This window comes from Prionailurus viverrinus, chromosome A1 (assembly GCF_022837055.1).
Source record: "Prionailurus viverrinus isolate Anna chromosome A1, UM_Priviv_1.0, whole genome shotgun sequence".
NCBI classification, from domain to species: Eukaryota; Metazoa; Chordata; class Mammalia; order Carnivora; family Felidae; genus Prionailurus; species Prionailurus viverrinus.
Window position 1 is genome coordinate 86,036,844 of NC_062561.1, and position 14,484 is coordinate 86,051,327.

The 14,484-nt window shown below is 39.1% G+C and overlaps 1 protein-coding gene across 1 annotated transcript; it reads left to right on the forward strand.

The window, feature by feature from the left end:
• The first annotated feature begins 250 nt into the window (after positions 1-250).
• Positions 251-1,189, forward strand: LOC125171642 (olfactory receptor 2L3). Its single transcript, XM_047868823.1, has one exon. The coding sequence runs from the start codon at positions 251-253 to the stop codon at positions 1,187-1,189; it is 939 nt and encodes a 312-aa protein (XP_047724779.1).
• The last annotated feature ends 13,295 nt before the right edge of the window (positions 1,190-14,484 follow it).

Below are 14,484 nucleotides of genomic sequence, written 5' to 3' on the forward strand. Positions count from 1 at the left end.
ACATTAAAGATTTCTTAGAAAAGATTTAGGCTACTAATGCTTGCATCTTCAAATTTTAATCTCTAGGTCAAAAAATAATTTGTTGCGTTTTTTGTTTTTTGTTTTTTTTTTTTACAAAATAGAAACATTCAGTTATTTACTTAAGCACTGTAAGATTTTAGATACTACACAACTAAAAAAAAAAAAAGCTTCATATTCTGTGATTGACTTACTTTTCTATCTGCCTTCAGGAAAATTGCATCAATGCCCCATGGAAAATTATACTCAAACATCAACTGATTTCATTTTATTGGGGTTGTTTCCACCATCAAGAATAGGCCTGCTCCTTTTTATTCTCATTGTCCTCATTTTTCTAATGGCTCTGTTTGGCAACCTGTCCATGATTCTACTCATCTTCCTAGACACCCGTCTACACACACCCATGTATTTCTTACTTAGTCAGCTCTCCCTCATTGACCTAAATTACATCTCCACTATTGTTCCCAAGATGGCTTCTAATTTTGTGTTTGGAAACAAGTCTATCTCCTTCATTGGGTGTGGTTTTCAGAGCTTCTTTTTCTTAACTTTAGGAGGGGCAGAAGCATTGCTCTTGACATCTATGGCTTATGATCGTTATGTGGCTATTTGCTTTCCTCTTCACTATCCCATTCGTATGAACAAAAAAGTGTGTGTGTTGATGATAACAGGATCTTGGATAATGGGCTCAATCAACTCCTGTGCCCACACTGTATATGCCCTCCATATCCCTTATTGTCGGTCCAGGTCCATCAACCATTTCTTCTGTGATGTCCCAGCCATGTTGACTCTGGCTTGCATGGACACTTGGCTCTATGAGTACACAGTGTTTGTGAGTACCACCCTCTTTCTTGTGTTTCCTTTCATTGTCATTGCATGTTCCTATGGCCGAGTTCTCCTTGCCATTTGCCGCATGCACTCAACAGAAGGGAGGAAGAGGGCCTATTCGACCTGCAGCACACACCTCACAGTGGTAACTTTATACTATGTACCTTTTGCTTACACTTACCTACGCCCAAGATCGCTGAGATCTCCAGCAGAGGACAAGGTTCTGGCTGTCTTCTACACCATTCTGACCCCAATGCTCAACCCTGTCATTTACAGCCTGCGAAACAAGGAGGTGATGGGAGCCCTGAGAAGAATGATTCAGAGAATCTGCTTTTTGAAAATGTAGACAAAGCTTTTTGCATATGTACCCAAGACTTGGGTATAAGTCCCTTCATCAGTGTACAGTAATTGTAAAATATTATTTTATTCTTGGATCACAAGGACTAGAATCACAAGAAAGTCACTCATGTCTGGACAAAATTGTCTCTCAAACATATATGTAATTTTAAGCCTTCTCTTTTTTATCTTTATGATGCTTTTTCTCATGACTTTCAAATGCACTCATTTTTTGCTAATAGGTTCCCAATGAAAATGGTTCTTTTTCATGTGGAAATGAACATGGAAACTGTTTAACTGAAGCTGTCATTCAGCATAACAGTTTTACTATTTTACATTTATTTTCCAAAATATATAAAGAGAAAAATAAATGTTTCTTGAATGTCTAGATCTAAATAATGTCAGAAACTGTCTTGTTCTTCCCATTGTAGACTCAATGACTTATCTATGTATGTTACATTTTTTTTTTCCCACTATATGCTAACTTGGATTTAGAAAGATGTAGGTGAGACTTCATCAGGGATTCTAAAGTCCTAGACCATCCTGAATAAACTATAACAAGTTTATGCTTCTTTTACGGAAGTGAATCCTAGGAAAATGATTTCATCTCAGGTATCCCTCAAAATCAAGTATTAAGACTTGGATGTGCCATAAGAGATGAAGAAATTTTGAGGTTAGTTATAATCTGAGTGGATCAAAAGTTGAGTGTAGCTATTAGGAATTAGGGGGTTCAAGGACATTCCCATAACCACCCCCGACACTTATCACATACTCAGTAGTCACTGCTATCCTTGTATTCGCTCATGCCTCTCATAGGTTATTTTATTTCCCATTCGCTACATTTCAAAGTTTTACCGGAATAGGTTGGGGGAATATCAACTTCTATACACCAATTCTAGTCATTGATAAATCATTTTTCTAAACACGTCCCGCTATTAATCTAATAAAAACTCTCAGCTCAAGTGAACTTCCTGTTCAAGTAGATTGCTAACACTTCTCATCATTGGTAAGTGAAGAAATGCTCTTTATTTTCTCAGGTTTGGTAGAGAGGAGGTAGGTAATACCCTGCATAATTTATGAGGCACAGCACAAAATGAAAGCATGAGGCCTCTTTTTCAAAAGCAGAAAGGGTGCCATCCTCTGTGCTAAAATATGAAGACTTTTTTCTTCAAAATTAATTTCTTATCTATTAAATATAATAAATAGTAATACATTGTTTTGTGATGTCATCATTGGTAATATTTTTTGCCTCATTTTTCTCCAAATTAATTTCATCAAAATTTATGCTTTTAGGAACTTCATTTTTCTATCCATACAGTTGAATGTGCTGTTAGTCACCTGTGGAAAATTCAAGGAGGCAATTAATTTTTGACAATTTTTAATTTGAGAAGAGTCATTATGAGTATGTTATTGGAAGTGTTTGGAGTATTTATAAGTGGTGACAACAGTGGATCCAACATCTGATACATTATATCCAAATGCAAATTTTAGTACATGTAGAGTTGATGTTTCTTCAGGAAAAATTTTTTCTAATAAAGTTCTCTAATAAATCAATTTCAATCCATCAATTGATATGTAAACCTGAATTTGCTCTTAAATATATATTTAATAACTGTCACTTTAATGAAACTTTCAAATTTCTGGTAATTTGTGGACTTTGTAAAAGATAGTGGAAGTCACTTCATGCTTCCAATACCCATTTATTCATTTTATTACTGTATCTCCAAATACAAGGTAAATTACTGTGATCTTTTTTCATGTTTCTGAAATTTTATATGAAATTTTATTATTTTCATCAATAATATTTCACATTAAATTTTAAATATTTTTAACATTGTTAAATTGCATTTCTATTTCTGAACTTCTGGAAATTTTCTTTGCAATGTTGTGGAAGTTTCTAAAAGTATAAGTTTTGGATTATTTTATTAATTCTCATAACTTCCCAATATGCTTTATTGCAATGGCAATGTGTGTACTTTTATTTGTGGTATTTCACTGACAAAGATTACTACTACTAGTTAAGCTCCATTATCATTTCCTGTCCAGACACTCAGGCAAGATAGTAATTTTATCAATGACACAGGATGGGCTTTGAGGTGGAAGTGAAAGTCATCCCCTGCCCCCAGTGTGAGTCACTGCTATTGCCAGGCAGAGCTCCTTCTGTCTCCTGGCAGTGGACTCTTCCACCTCTGTGCTGCCTCTGCAGCTGCTGCTGTCATCACCGTCATCAGTCTGGTCCCAGTCCCAGAAGAGATACTCCCTTGGGTCTCTATGTGCCCTGGAAACGGACATACCTGTGTTCACATGAGGAGGCCAGGCATATTGCTCTGGGTGCATGCTGCTGAGCCCACCTGTGCAGGTACTGCTGCTGTGTCAAATTCACAAGCCAACGCTGCCACCCAGCATCGTTCCTCTGCTCACGTGTACACCCAGATATAAAATTATGACGTTTTCAAGATGGGAGATATAGACCATTAAGCCGAGCAATAGCCCTTGGGAATATATGCTCCTGTGCAAGCACACAGAACACATACTCATGAGGCCAGCCTGGAGAAAAGTAGAACAGTGAGTAGAAAGAGAATCTTATCATGCAAACCAGGAAAATGATGGGAATGCCTTTAGTTTTTCCCAGTGGTTATCATTGGAAATAATTTGAGGGAATGTGGAGTTGAACAGGGATGCCTAATATAAACTCCTTAACTATTTCAGGCAGTGAATTATGGAGGAAATCAGGACACCTTGATCTGTTGTTGGCCCTGATATACCGTGGCCTGATGGAATCCACACCACTTCAGGACTTAGTTTTCTGAATAGCAAGACAGAGGCTCAGTTCTTTAAAGTATCAGAAAATGCTGTGTAGGTGGCACAATAATCACTCTACATTTCTAGTTCTTTGGCTGAGACATCTCCTTTAACAACAAAAAATAGATTAACAAGAGAAAACCAAAGTTTAATACACATTATATCTCCTGTGTATGGAGAGGCCCGGAAAAAAAATGAGTAACTCCCTGAAATTGCCCAAGTCATTTCTATAAAAACCACCTTCAGATAAAGACAAAAGATTAAGGGGGATTGGGGAGGCTAGTTATGGGAAGTTACCAAAAAAAGGAGAGTAAGCAAGGGTATGTTCTTTGTGCAAATTTAAGTCACTGGCTTCTCCACTGAGAAGAGTTTCTAGAAATATGTCCATCATTCGCTTACTGATACAGAGAGGAAGACAACCTTACAAATGAAAATGCCCTTTAAAAACATATATGTCTCTTACAAAAGAGTAATTGTGGTGCTCAGTGTTTTTCCCATGTTCACTGTTTCTTACAAATTACAAGTCTAAAATAATCTTTATCACAAAGAGGTGTGTATGTTTTAAGGAGGTAAATTTTGCTCCCTTCAATGGCATATTTGAAGTCACTCTTAAAGACAGTCCTATAAATGCAAGAATAATTCTACTTTTTATGCCTGGAAGTGGGGATCAACCCTGGGAGTGAGGTTCAAGAGATCATAAACAAATAGTGGGCACTCCAGGCTATCAGAAATGACCTTCAGAAATCCTTTATTCCAATAGTCTTCTGGCTCAGAAAAATAGTGAAGGAACTCCCACAAATATTGTGTCCTCACAAGATCTTAACATTAGGAAGAGCCAAATTATTATAAGACCGAAGATGAAGAAAGAAAGAAGGAAAGAAAGAAAGAAAGAAAGAAAGAAAGAAAAAGAAAGGAGACAAATTATTCATATCTTCTGCCATTTTACAATAGTTTATGGGGATCTACTCCAGATAAGTTTAAAAGCCAGACAATCATGACTTTTGGGTAAAATTGCTTCCTCCCCAAACTGTTTCCTCCCCACATAGTCCCTGACTCTGAGTTTATTATGTCTCCTTTCAGTCATTACTGTTTTCATTCAGTTGTTAACTTATTACCCAGTGCTTCTTATTCATTATTTATTTCATAGCTCAAACTGGAAGATGCACATTTTAAAGAAAATGACATCCAAATGGATGATTTTGTAATGCACACTGTATGAATTGCAAGTTCTCTTATATATTAAATTAACAAAGTTTAATTTTTGCAAACAGAAATGAATATTTCTTACTGCCTCTTTTCAGGGATGAACATCTTTCTAACAATAATGTAAAGGTCAGTTTTGTCATAATATGGAAATTAATAATAATTACCTTCTTGCTATAAGATTTTAACTCCTATTAACTCTTCTACACACTATATGTGTCCAAAATTTGGAGGGGGAAAAGAAACAAAAGACAGGTGCTATTTAAACCAAATAGCTTTTTAATTACCAAATATTTAGTGAGTACTTACTATATGGTGGGGGATACAAAGATGTATGATTCACACAATTTGGGAACTGCTAAAAAGAGAAACTAGGCCAAAATAGTCACTTGTACTAAGTCCCATATCAGCAAACCAACTAACCTAAATGTAGTTTCAACCTCTTCCAGGAATATTATCTTAAACAAGGTGGAATTTTTTGGCCAGTAGTTGTGAGATAATTTGAGAGATCCACTAGCCCACCAAAGGAAGATAATGTAATAGTCTTTCCTTGTCCAAGCCCCTTTCTGTCTTTAACAGTCTCCCATTTTGTACAGTGCTTTGCACCTACTTTCTATTTGTTAGACGGGGGTGCTGCCGGGTTTATGAATCATTGAAGAAATCAACATGATTTTTAAATTTACTCAGTTGTATTTTGTTTTAAACAGATTTGTCAGCACTGTGGGTTTGAAGGAGACTTCAGAACATCTAGCTTTGGGGACAACATGAAACATAGGCCTGATGCCTGTGAGCCTTTTTGAGTTCTCTGTATTTCTCACCAATTTGGAGGGTAGTAACAAAGGTCATATCAGTTCTGGGTTCTGCTCTTTTAATGTCAATATCTCAATGTAATTGACTTTTAGTCTGGAATTATGTTTTTTGAAAGTCTAGTGCCATGCAAAATCTTCATTCTTGGGGTCCAGTGGTTCAGTCATTTTCCCATATATGAGAGATACTCATTTTTCTGTTACTTTTGCTGTAACATAATATATACAACCTTTTGAAAGTTTTATGATAAAACTATACATTGGGAAGTCAGACTTTCTAGGCAAAATAAAGAGTGGCAATTAAAAAGTTAAAAGAAGTTTAACTACAGCATAATCTCCAAATATGTATAAAATTGGTAGCACAGGGTCACCTGGGTGGCTCAGTTGATTAAATGTCCAACTTCAGCTCAGGTCATGATCTTGCAGTTTTGAGTTTGAGACCCATGTCAGGCTCTGTGCTGATAGTTCAGAGTCTGGAGACTGCCTCAGATTCCATGTCTCCCTCTCTCTCTGCCTATCTCATCCTTGTGTTCTGTCTCTCTGTCTCAAAAATAAACATTAAACATTTTTAAAAATAGTAGCAAAGTTTAATTTTTATATTCATTTTAAATTAAGTTTACAGAGTTACCTCTGTGTGACATTAAGCACTACCTCATATCCAGAGCTTAATGATTTCTTCTATAAATTTCAGTTTCCTGCATTCATTTTCTTTCAAGAAAGACTATTAATCAGTATTTAACATCTGGTATTTGGTTATTATCTTTACATGTTAAGTTTTAACACCAGGGAAATATCTTTGCAACTTCTTTTATTTTTTTTAATTTTTTTTTAATGAAATTTATTGACAAATTGGTTTCCATACAACACCCAGTGCTCATCCCAAAAGGTGCCCTCCTCAATACCCATCACCCACCCTCTCCTCCCTCCCACCCCCCATCAACCCTCAGTTTGTTCTCAGTTTTTAACAGTCTCTTATGCTTTGGCTCTCTCCCATTCTAACCTCTTTTTTTTTTTCCTTCCCCTCCCCCATGGGTTCCTGTTAAGTTTCTCAGGATCCACATAAGAGTGAAACCATATGGTATCTGTCTTTCTCTGTATGGCTTATTTCACTTAGCATCACACTCTCCAGTTCCATCCACGTTGCTACAAAAGGCCATATTTCACTTTTTCTCATTGCCACGTAATATTCCATTGTGTATATAAACCACAATTTCTTTATCCATTCATCAGTTGATGGACATTTAGGCTCTTTCCATAATTTGGCTATTGTTGAGAGTGCTGCTATGAACATTGGGGTACAAGTGGCCCTATGCATCAGTACTCCTGTATCCCTTGGATAAATTCCTAGCAGTGCTATTGCTGGGTCATAGGGTAGGTCTATTTTTAATTTTCTGAGGAACCTCCACACTGCTTTCCAGAGCGGCTGCACCAATTTGCATTCCCACCAACAGTGCAAGAGGGTTCCCGTTTCTCCAAATCCTCTCCAGCATCTATAGTCTCCTGATTTGTTCATTTTGGCCACTCTGACTGGCGTGAGGTGATACCTGAGTGTGGTTTTGATTTGTATTTCCCTGATAAGGAGCGACGCTGAACATCTTTTCATGTGCCTGTTGGCCATCCGGATGTCTTCTTTAGAGAAGTGTCTATTCATGTTTTCTGCCCATTTCTTCACTGGGTTATTTGTTTTTCGGGTGTGGAGTTTGGTGAGCTCTTTATAGATTTTGGATACTAGCCCTTTGTCCGATATGTCATTTGCGAATATCTTTTCCCATTCCGTTGGTTGCCTTTTAGTTTTGTTGGTTGTTTCCTTGGCTGTGCAGAAGCTTTTTATCTTCATAAGGTCCCAGTAATTCACTTTTGCTTTTAATTCCCTTGCCTTTGGGGATGTGTCCAGTAAGAGATTGCTACGGCTGAGGTCAGAGAGGTCTTTTCCTGCTTTCTCCTCTAAGGTTTTGATGGTTTCCTGTCTCACATTTAGGTCCTTGATCCATTTTGAGTTTATTTTTGTGAATGGTGTGAGAAAGTGGTCTAGTTTCAACCTTCTGCATGTTGCTGTCCAGTTCTCCCAGCACCATTTGTTAAAGAGGCTGTCTTTTTTCCATTGGATGTTCTTTCCTGCTTTGTCAAAGATGAGTTGGCCATACGTTTGTGGGTCTAGTTCTGGGGTTTCTATTCTATTCCATTGGTCTATGTGTCTGTTTTTGTGCCAATACCATGCTGTCTTGATGATGACAGCTTTGTAGTAGAGGCTAAAGTCTGGGATTGTGATGCCTCCTGCTTTGGTCTTCTTCTTCAAAATTCCTTTGGCTATTCGGGGCCTTTTGTGGTTCCATATGAATTTTAGGATGGCTTGTTCTAGTTTCGAGAAGAATGCTGGTGCAATTTTGATTGGGATTGCATTGAATGTGTAGATAGCTTTGGGTAGTATTGACATTTTGACAATATTTATTTTTCCAATCCATGAGCAGGGAATGTCTTTCCATTTCTTTAAGTCTTCTTCAATTTCCTTCATAAGCTTTCTATAGTTTTCAGCATACAGATCCTTTGCATCTTTGGTTAGATTTATTCCTAGGTATTTTATGCTTCTTGGTGCAATTGTGAATGGGATCAGTTTCTTTATTTGTCTTTCTGTTGCTTCATTGTTAGTGTATAAGAATGCAACTGATTTCTGTACATTGATTTTGTATCCTGCAACTTTGCTGAATTCATGTATCAGTTCTAGCAGACTTTTGGTGGAGTCTATCGGATTTTCCATGTATAATATCATGTCATCTTCAAAAAGCGAAAGCTTGACTTCATCTTTGCCAATTTTGATGCCTTTGATTTCCTTTTGTTGTCTGATTGCTGATGCTAGAACTTCCAGCACTATGTTAAACAGCAGCAGTGAGAGTGGGCATCCTTGTCGTGTTCCTGATCTCAGGGAAAAAGCTCTCAGTTTTTCCCCATTGAGGATGATGTTAGCTGTGGGCCTTTCATAAAAGTCTTTGATGATGTTTAAGTATGTTCCTTCTATCCCGACTTTCTCAAGGGTTTTTATTAAGAAAGTGTGCTGGATTTTGTCGAAGGCCTTTTCTGCATCGATTGACAGGATCATATGGTTCTTCTCTTTTTTTTTGTTAATGTGATGTATCACGTTGATTGATTTGCCAATGTTGAACCAGCCCTGCATCCCAGGAATGAATCCCACTTTATCATGGTGAATAATTCTTTTTATATGCCGTTGAATTCCATTTGCTAGTATCTTATTGAGAATTTTTGCATCCATATTCATCAGGGATATTGGCCTGTAGTTCTCTTTTTTTACTGGTCTCTGTCTGGTTTAGGAATCAAAGTAATACTGGCTTCATAGAATGAGTCTGGAAGTTTTCCTTCCCTTTCTATTTCTTGGAATAGCTTGAGAAGGATAGGTATTATCTCTGCTTTAAACGTCTGGTAGAACTCCCCTGGGAAGCCATCTGGTCCTGGACTCTTATTTGTTGGGAGATTTTTGAAAACCGATTCAATTTCTTCGCTGGTTATGGGTCTGTTCAAGCTTTCTATTTCCTCCTGATTGAGTTTTGGAAGCGTGTGGGTGTTCAGGAATTTGTCCATTTCTTCCAGGTTGTCCAATTTGTTGGGAGATAATTTTTCATAGTATTCCCTGATAATTGTTTGTATCTCTGAGGGATTGGTTGTAATCATTCCATTTTCATTCATGATTTTATCTATTTGGGTCATCTCCCTTTTCTTTTTGAGAAGCCTGGCTAGCGGTTTGTCAATTTTGTTTATTTTTTCAAAAAACCAACTCTTGGTTTCGTTGATCTGCTCTACAGTTTTTTTAGATTCTATATTGTTTATTTCTGCTCTGATCTTTATTATTTCTCTTCTTCTGCTGGGTTTAGGCTGCCTTTGCTGTTCTGCTTCTAGTTCCTTTAGGTGTGCTGTTAGATTTTGTATTTGGGATTTTTCTTGTTTCTTGAGATAGGCCTGGATTGCAATGTATTTTCCTCTCAGGACTGCCTTTGCTGCGTCCCAAAGCGTTTGGATTGTTGTATTTTCATTTTCGTTTGTTTCCATATATTTTTTAATTTCTTCTCTAATTGCCTGGTTGACCCACTCATTCGTTAGTAGGGTGTTCTTTAACCTCCATGCTTTTGGAGGTTTCCAGACTTTTTTCTGGGGTTGATTTCAAGCTTCATAGCATTGTGGTCTGAAAGTAAGCATGGTATAATTTCAATTCTTGTAAACTTATGGAGGGCTGTTTTGTGACCCAGTATATGATCTATCTTGGAGAATGTTCCATGTGCACTCGAGAAGAAAGTATATTCTGTTGCTTTGGGATGCAGAGTTCTAAATATATCTGTCAGGTCCATCTGATCCAATGTCTCATTCAGGGCCCTTGTTTATTGACCATGTGTCTAGATGATCTATCCATTTCTGTAAGTGGGGTGTTAAAGTCCCCTGCAATGAGCACATTCTTATCAATAAGGTTGCTTATGTTTATGAGTAATTGTTTTATATATTTGGGGGCTCCGGTATTCGGCGCATAGACATTTATAATTGTTAGCTCTTCCTGATGGATAGACCCTGTAACTATTATATAATGTCCTTCTTCATCTCTTGTTACAGCCTTTAATTTAAAGTCTAGTTTGTCTGATATAAGTATGGCTACTCCAGCTTTCTTTTGGCTTCCAGTCGCATGATAAATAGTTCTCCATCCCCTCACTCTCAATCTAAAGGTGTCCTCAGGTCTAAAATGAGTCTCTTGTAGACAGCAAATAGATGGGTCTTGTTTTTTTATCCATTCTGATACCCTATGTCTTTTGGTTGGCGCATTTAATCCATTTACATTCAGTGTTATTATAGAAAGATACGGGTTTAGAGTTTGTGATGTCTGTATGTTTTATGCTTGTAGTGATGTCTCTGGGACTTTGTCTCACAGGGTCCCCCTTAGGATCTCTTGTAGGGCTGGTTTAGTGGTGACAAATTCCTTCAGTTTTTGTTTGTTTGGGAAGACCTTTATCTCTCCTTCTATTCTTTTAAAATTTTTTTTTTAAACGTTTATTTATTTTTGAGACAGAGAGAGACACAGCATGAACGGGGGAGGGTCAGAGAGGGAGGGAGACACAGAATCGGAAGCAGGCTCCAGGCTCTTAGCCATCAGCCCAAAGCCCGACGCGGGGCTCGAACTCGCGGACCGCGAGATCGTGACCTGAGCTGAAGTCGGACGCTCAACCGACTGAGCCACCCAGGCGCCCCTATCTCTCCTTCTATTCTAAATGACAGACTTGCTGGATAAAGGATTCTTGGCTGCATATTTTTTCTGTCTAGCACCCTGAAAATCTCGTGCCAATTCTTTCTGGCCTGCCAAGTTTCAAAAGAGAGATCAGTCACGAGTCTTATAGGTCTCCCTTTATATGTGAGGGCACGTTTACCCCTGCTGCTTTCAGGATTTTCTCTTTATCCTTGTATTTTGCCAGTTTCACTATGATATGTCGTGCAGAAGATCGATTCAAGTTACGTCTGAAGGGAGTTCTCTGTGCCTCTTGGATTTCAATGCCTTTTTCCTTCCCCAGTTCAGGGCAGTTCTCAGCTATGATTTCTTCAAGTACCCCTTCAGCACCTTTCCCTCTCTCTTCCTCCTCTGGGATACCAATTATGCGTATATTATTTCTTTTTAGTGTATCACTTAGTTCTCTAATTTTCCCCTCATACTCCTGGATTTTTTTTATCTCTTTTTTTCTCAGCTTCCTCTTTTTCCATAACTTTATCTTCTAGTTCACCTATTCTCTCCTCTGCCTCTTCAAGCCGAGCTGTGGTGGTTTCCATTTTGTTATGCATTTCGTTTAAAGCGTTTTTCAGCTCCTCGTGACTGTTCCTTAGTCCCTTGATCTCTGTAGCAAGAGATTCTCTGCTGTCCTGTATACTGTTTTCAAGCCCAGCGATTAATTTTATGACTATTATTCTAAATTCACTTTCTGTTATATTATTTAAATCCTTTTTGATCAGTTCATTAGCTGTTGTTATTTCCTGGAGATTCTTCTGAGGGGAATTCTTCCGCTTGGTCATTTTGGATAGTCCCTGGCGTGGTGAGGACCTGCAGGGCACTTCCCCTGTGCTGTGGTGTATAACTGGAGTTGGTGGGCGGGGCCACAGTCAGACCTGATGTCTGCCCCCAGCCCACCGCTGGGGCCACAGTCAGACTGGTGTGTGCCTTCTCTTCCCTTCTCCTAGGGGCGGGATTCACTGTGGGGTGGTGTGGCTCGTCTGGGCTACTTGCACCCTGCCAGGCTTGTGATGCTGGGGATCTGGCGTATTAGCTGGGGTGGGTAGGCATTGTGCACGGGGGCAGGAGGGGCAGGCTTAGATCGCTTCTCCTTAGGTGATCCACTTCAGCAGGTGCCCTGTGGCAGCGGGAGGGAGTCAGATCCGCTGCCGGAGGTTTGGCTCCGCAGAAGCACAGAGTTGGGTGTTTGCACGGAGCAAGCAAGTTCCCTGGCAGGAACTGGTTCTCTTTGGGATTTTGGCTGGGGGATGGGCGGGGGAGATGGCGCTGGCGAGCGCCTTTGTTCCCCACCAAACTGAGCTCTGTTGTCAGGGGGCTCAGCAGCTCTCCCTCCCTTTGTCCTCCAGCCTTCCCGCTTTCCGAGCAGAGCTGTAAACTTATGACCTCCCAGACGCTAAGTGGCGCTTGTTGTGGGAACACAGTGTGTCAGGCCCCTCCGCTTTTGCAAGCCAGACTCGGGGGCTCTGCTTGGCCGGGGAGCCGCCCCTCCGCCCCGGCTCCCTCCCGCCAGTCTGTGGAGCGCGCACAGCCTCGCCGCCCTTCCTACCCTCTTCCATGTGCTTCTCGTCTGCATTTGGCTCCGGCGACTCCGTTCTGCTAATATCTGGCGGTTTTCTGGGTTATTTAGGCAGGTGTAGATGGAATCTAAGTGATCAGCAGGACGTGCGGTGAGCCCAGCGTCCTCCTACGCCACCATCTTGTCTTTGCAACTTCTTAAATGGCACTTCTGACTTTACCAGGAAATTGAAAATTGTGAAATGCATAATGTGTATTGAAAATAAATCAGCCACCACTTGTTGAAAAGACAAAATTTCTGTGAAATTTTAACACTGTCATATTTGCTTAAACTTTCTCATCTGGGTCAAATAATTGGATTTTCCCCACTGTAGCTCTGGGAATCTGGGGTGAAGAAAGAAAGTGTTTATATGTCCACGCTTGAAGCAAGGCTTGAAAGAGGTCCCCTTGACCAATCCCCTCCATTCCAATAATTATTGCAATCTCTATAAACAGGATTCTTATTTTTTAGTGAAGCAAAATGGTCCTTGCCAAATTATGTGATATTGAGTCATTTTGGCTATCAATTATCTGTATGTAAATTTCTCCCTACCCATAGAATTATGTTCATCTACTCACCAAGAAAAACACCACCTTGTTACACCCAGTCATTGTCTCCTAATAAAAAGCACATGATCTCTGGTATTCTGCAGTCTTCTTCAGGTCCAGGTGTGTTTTCTTGCTCTGGCTGTGGATCCTGGTCTTTGGGACAAATCTCCTGATCCAGTATTTTCCATGGTCTTTGATTGTATCCTTGGGGAGATTTCTCCTTCTCTCTTCCTATCCCTGACCCATCTAAACTGGGCATTGGGGTCTCTGCCTCATTAGCTCTCAGCAGTGTATGTAACCTTAATTCTTAAGGAGCGCTTTGCTTTGCCATTACAAGCCTTCTATACAAGATAGTGGGTTACTTTGTATTACATTCACATGTCTTCTAATGGATTAAACTCAGGACAGTTCTGGGTCATAAGCCACATTCCCACTTTCTTCCTAGACTTAGATCTCAAAACTGTCTCCTTTATGCTTCCTCACAGCCGTGCATATGGGTTTGAGGTCACTTGATCCAATAGTCTTAGTTTTGGAGATAATAACTTTTATATGCCCTTCGAAGTGGGGGTGTCATCACATAAATAATTCTGAGGCACACACCAGGTATTGTTCATGATGTATGTACACCAAACCTGAATCCTCTGTGTTTCTGAAGATTTTGATGGCCATTGATTTTTTTCAATATACTTATTTCTTAGTTTCAAAGGAGATTCTTTTTTTTTTCTGTTTTTGTTTTATTTTGTTTTGTTTGTTTTTGTTTTATGTAGAACCCTAGTCGATAGACTCAGAATCCAAATACTTCTTTAGATTTATCTAGAAAATTCCATGAACAGTTAAGACAGTGACTGCAGGGCTTGAGGAGGAAAAAAAAAGTTACATAAATATTTAGGAGACAAAAATTGAAAAAAAAAGTGATTATTTGGCTTTATTTAGATGAGACTAAAGGATTTTGGTTAAGGCTCAAATGTCAAATTGTCCGTGTTACACAGAAGAATTCAATAATCACATTAGGTTTATTTAATCATTCATGAATGAAATGGGCAGCATCCCATCTAGAAAATGTAAAGCAATACCAAAAAGCTGTGAAAAATGGGAGACATATTATGCATAAGGAGGCAGAGACAA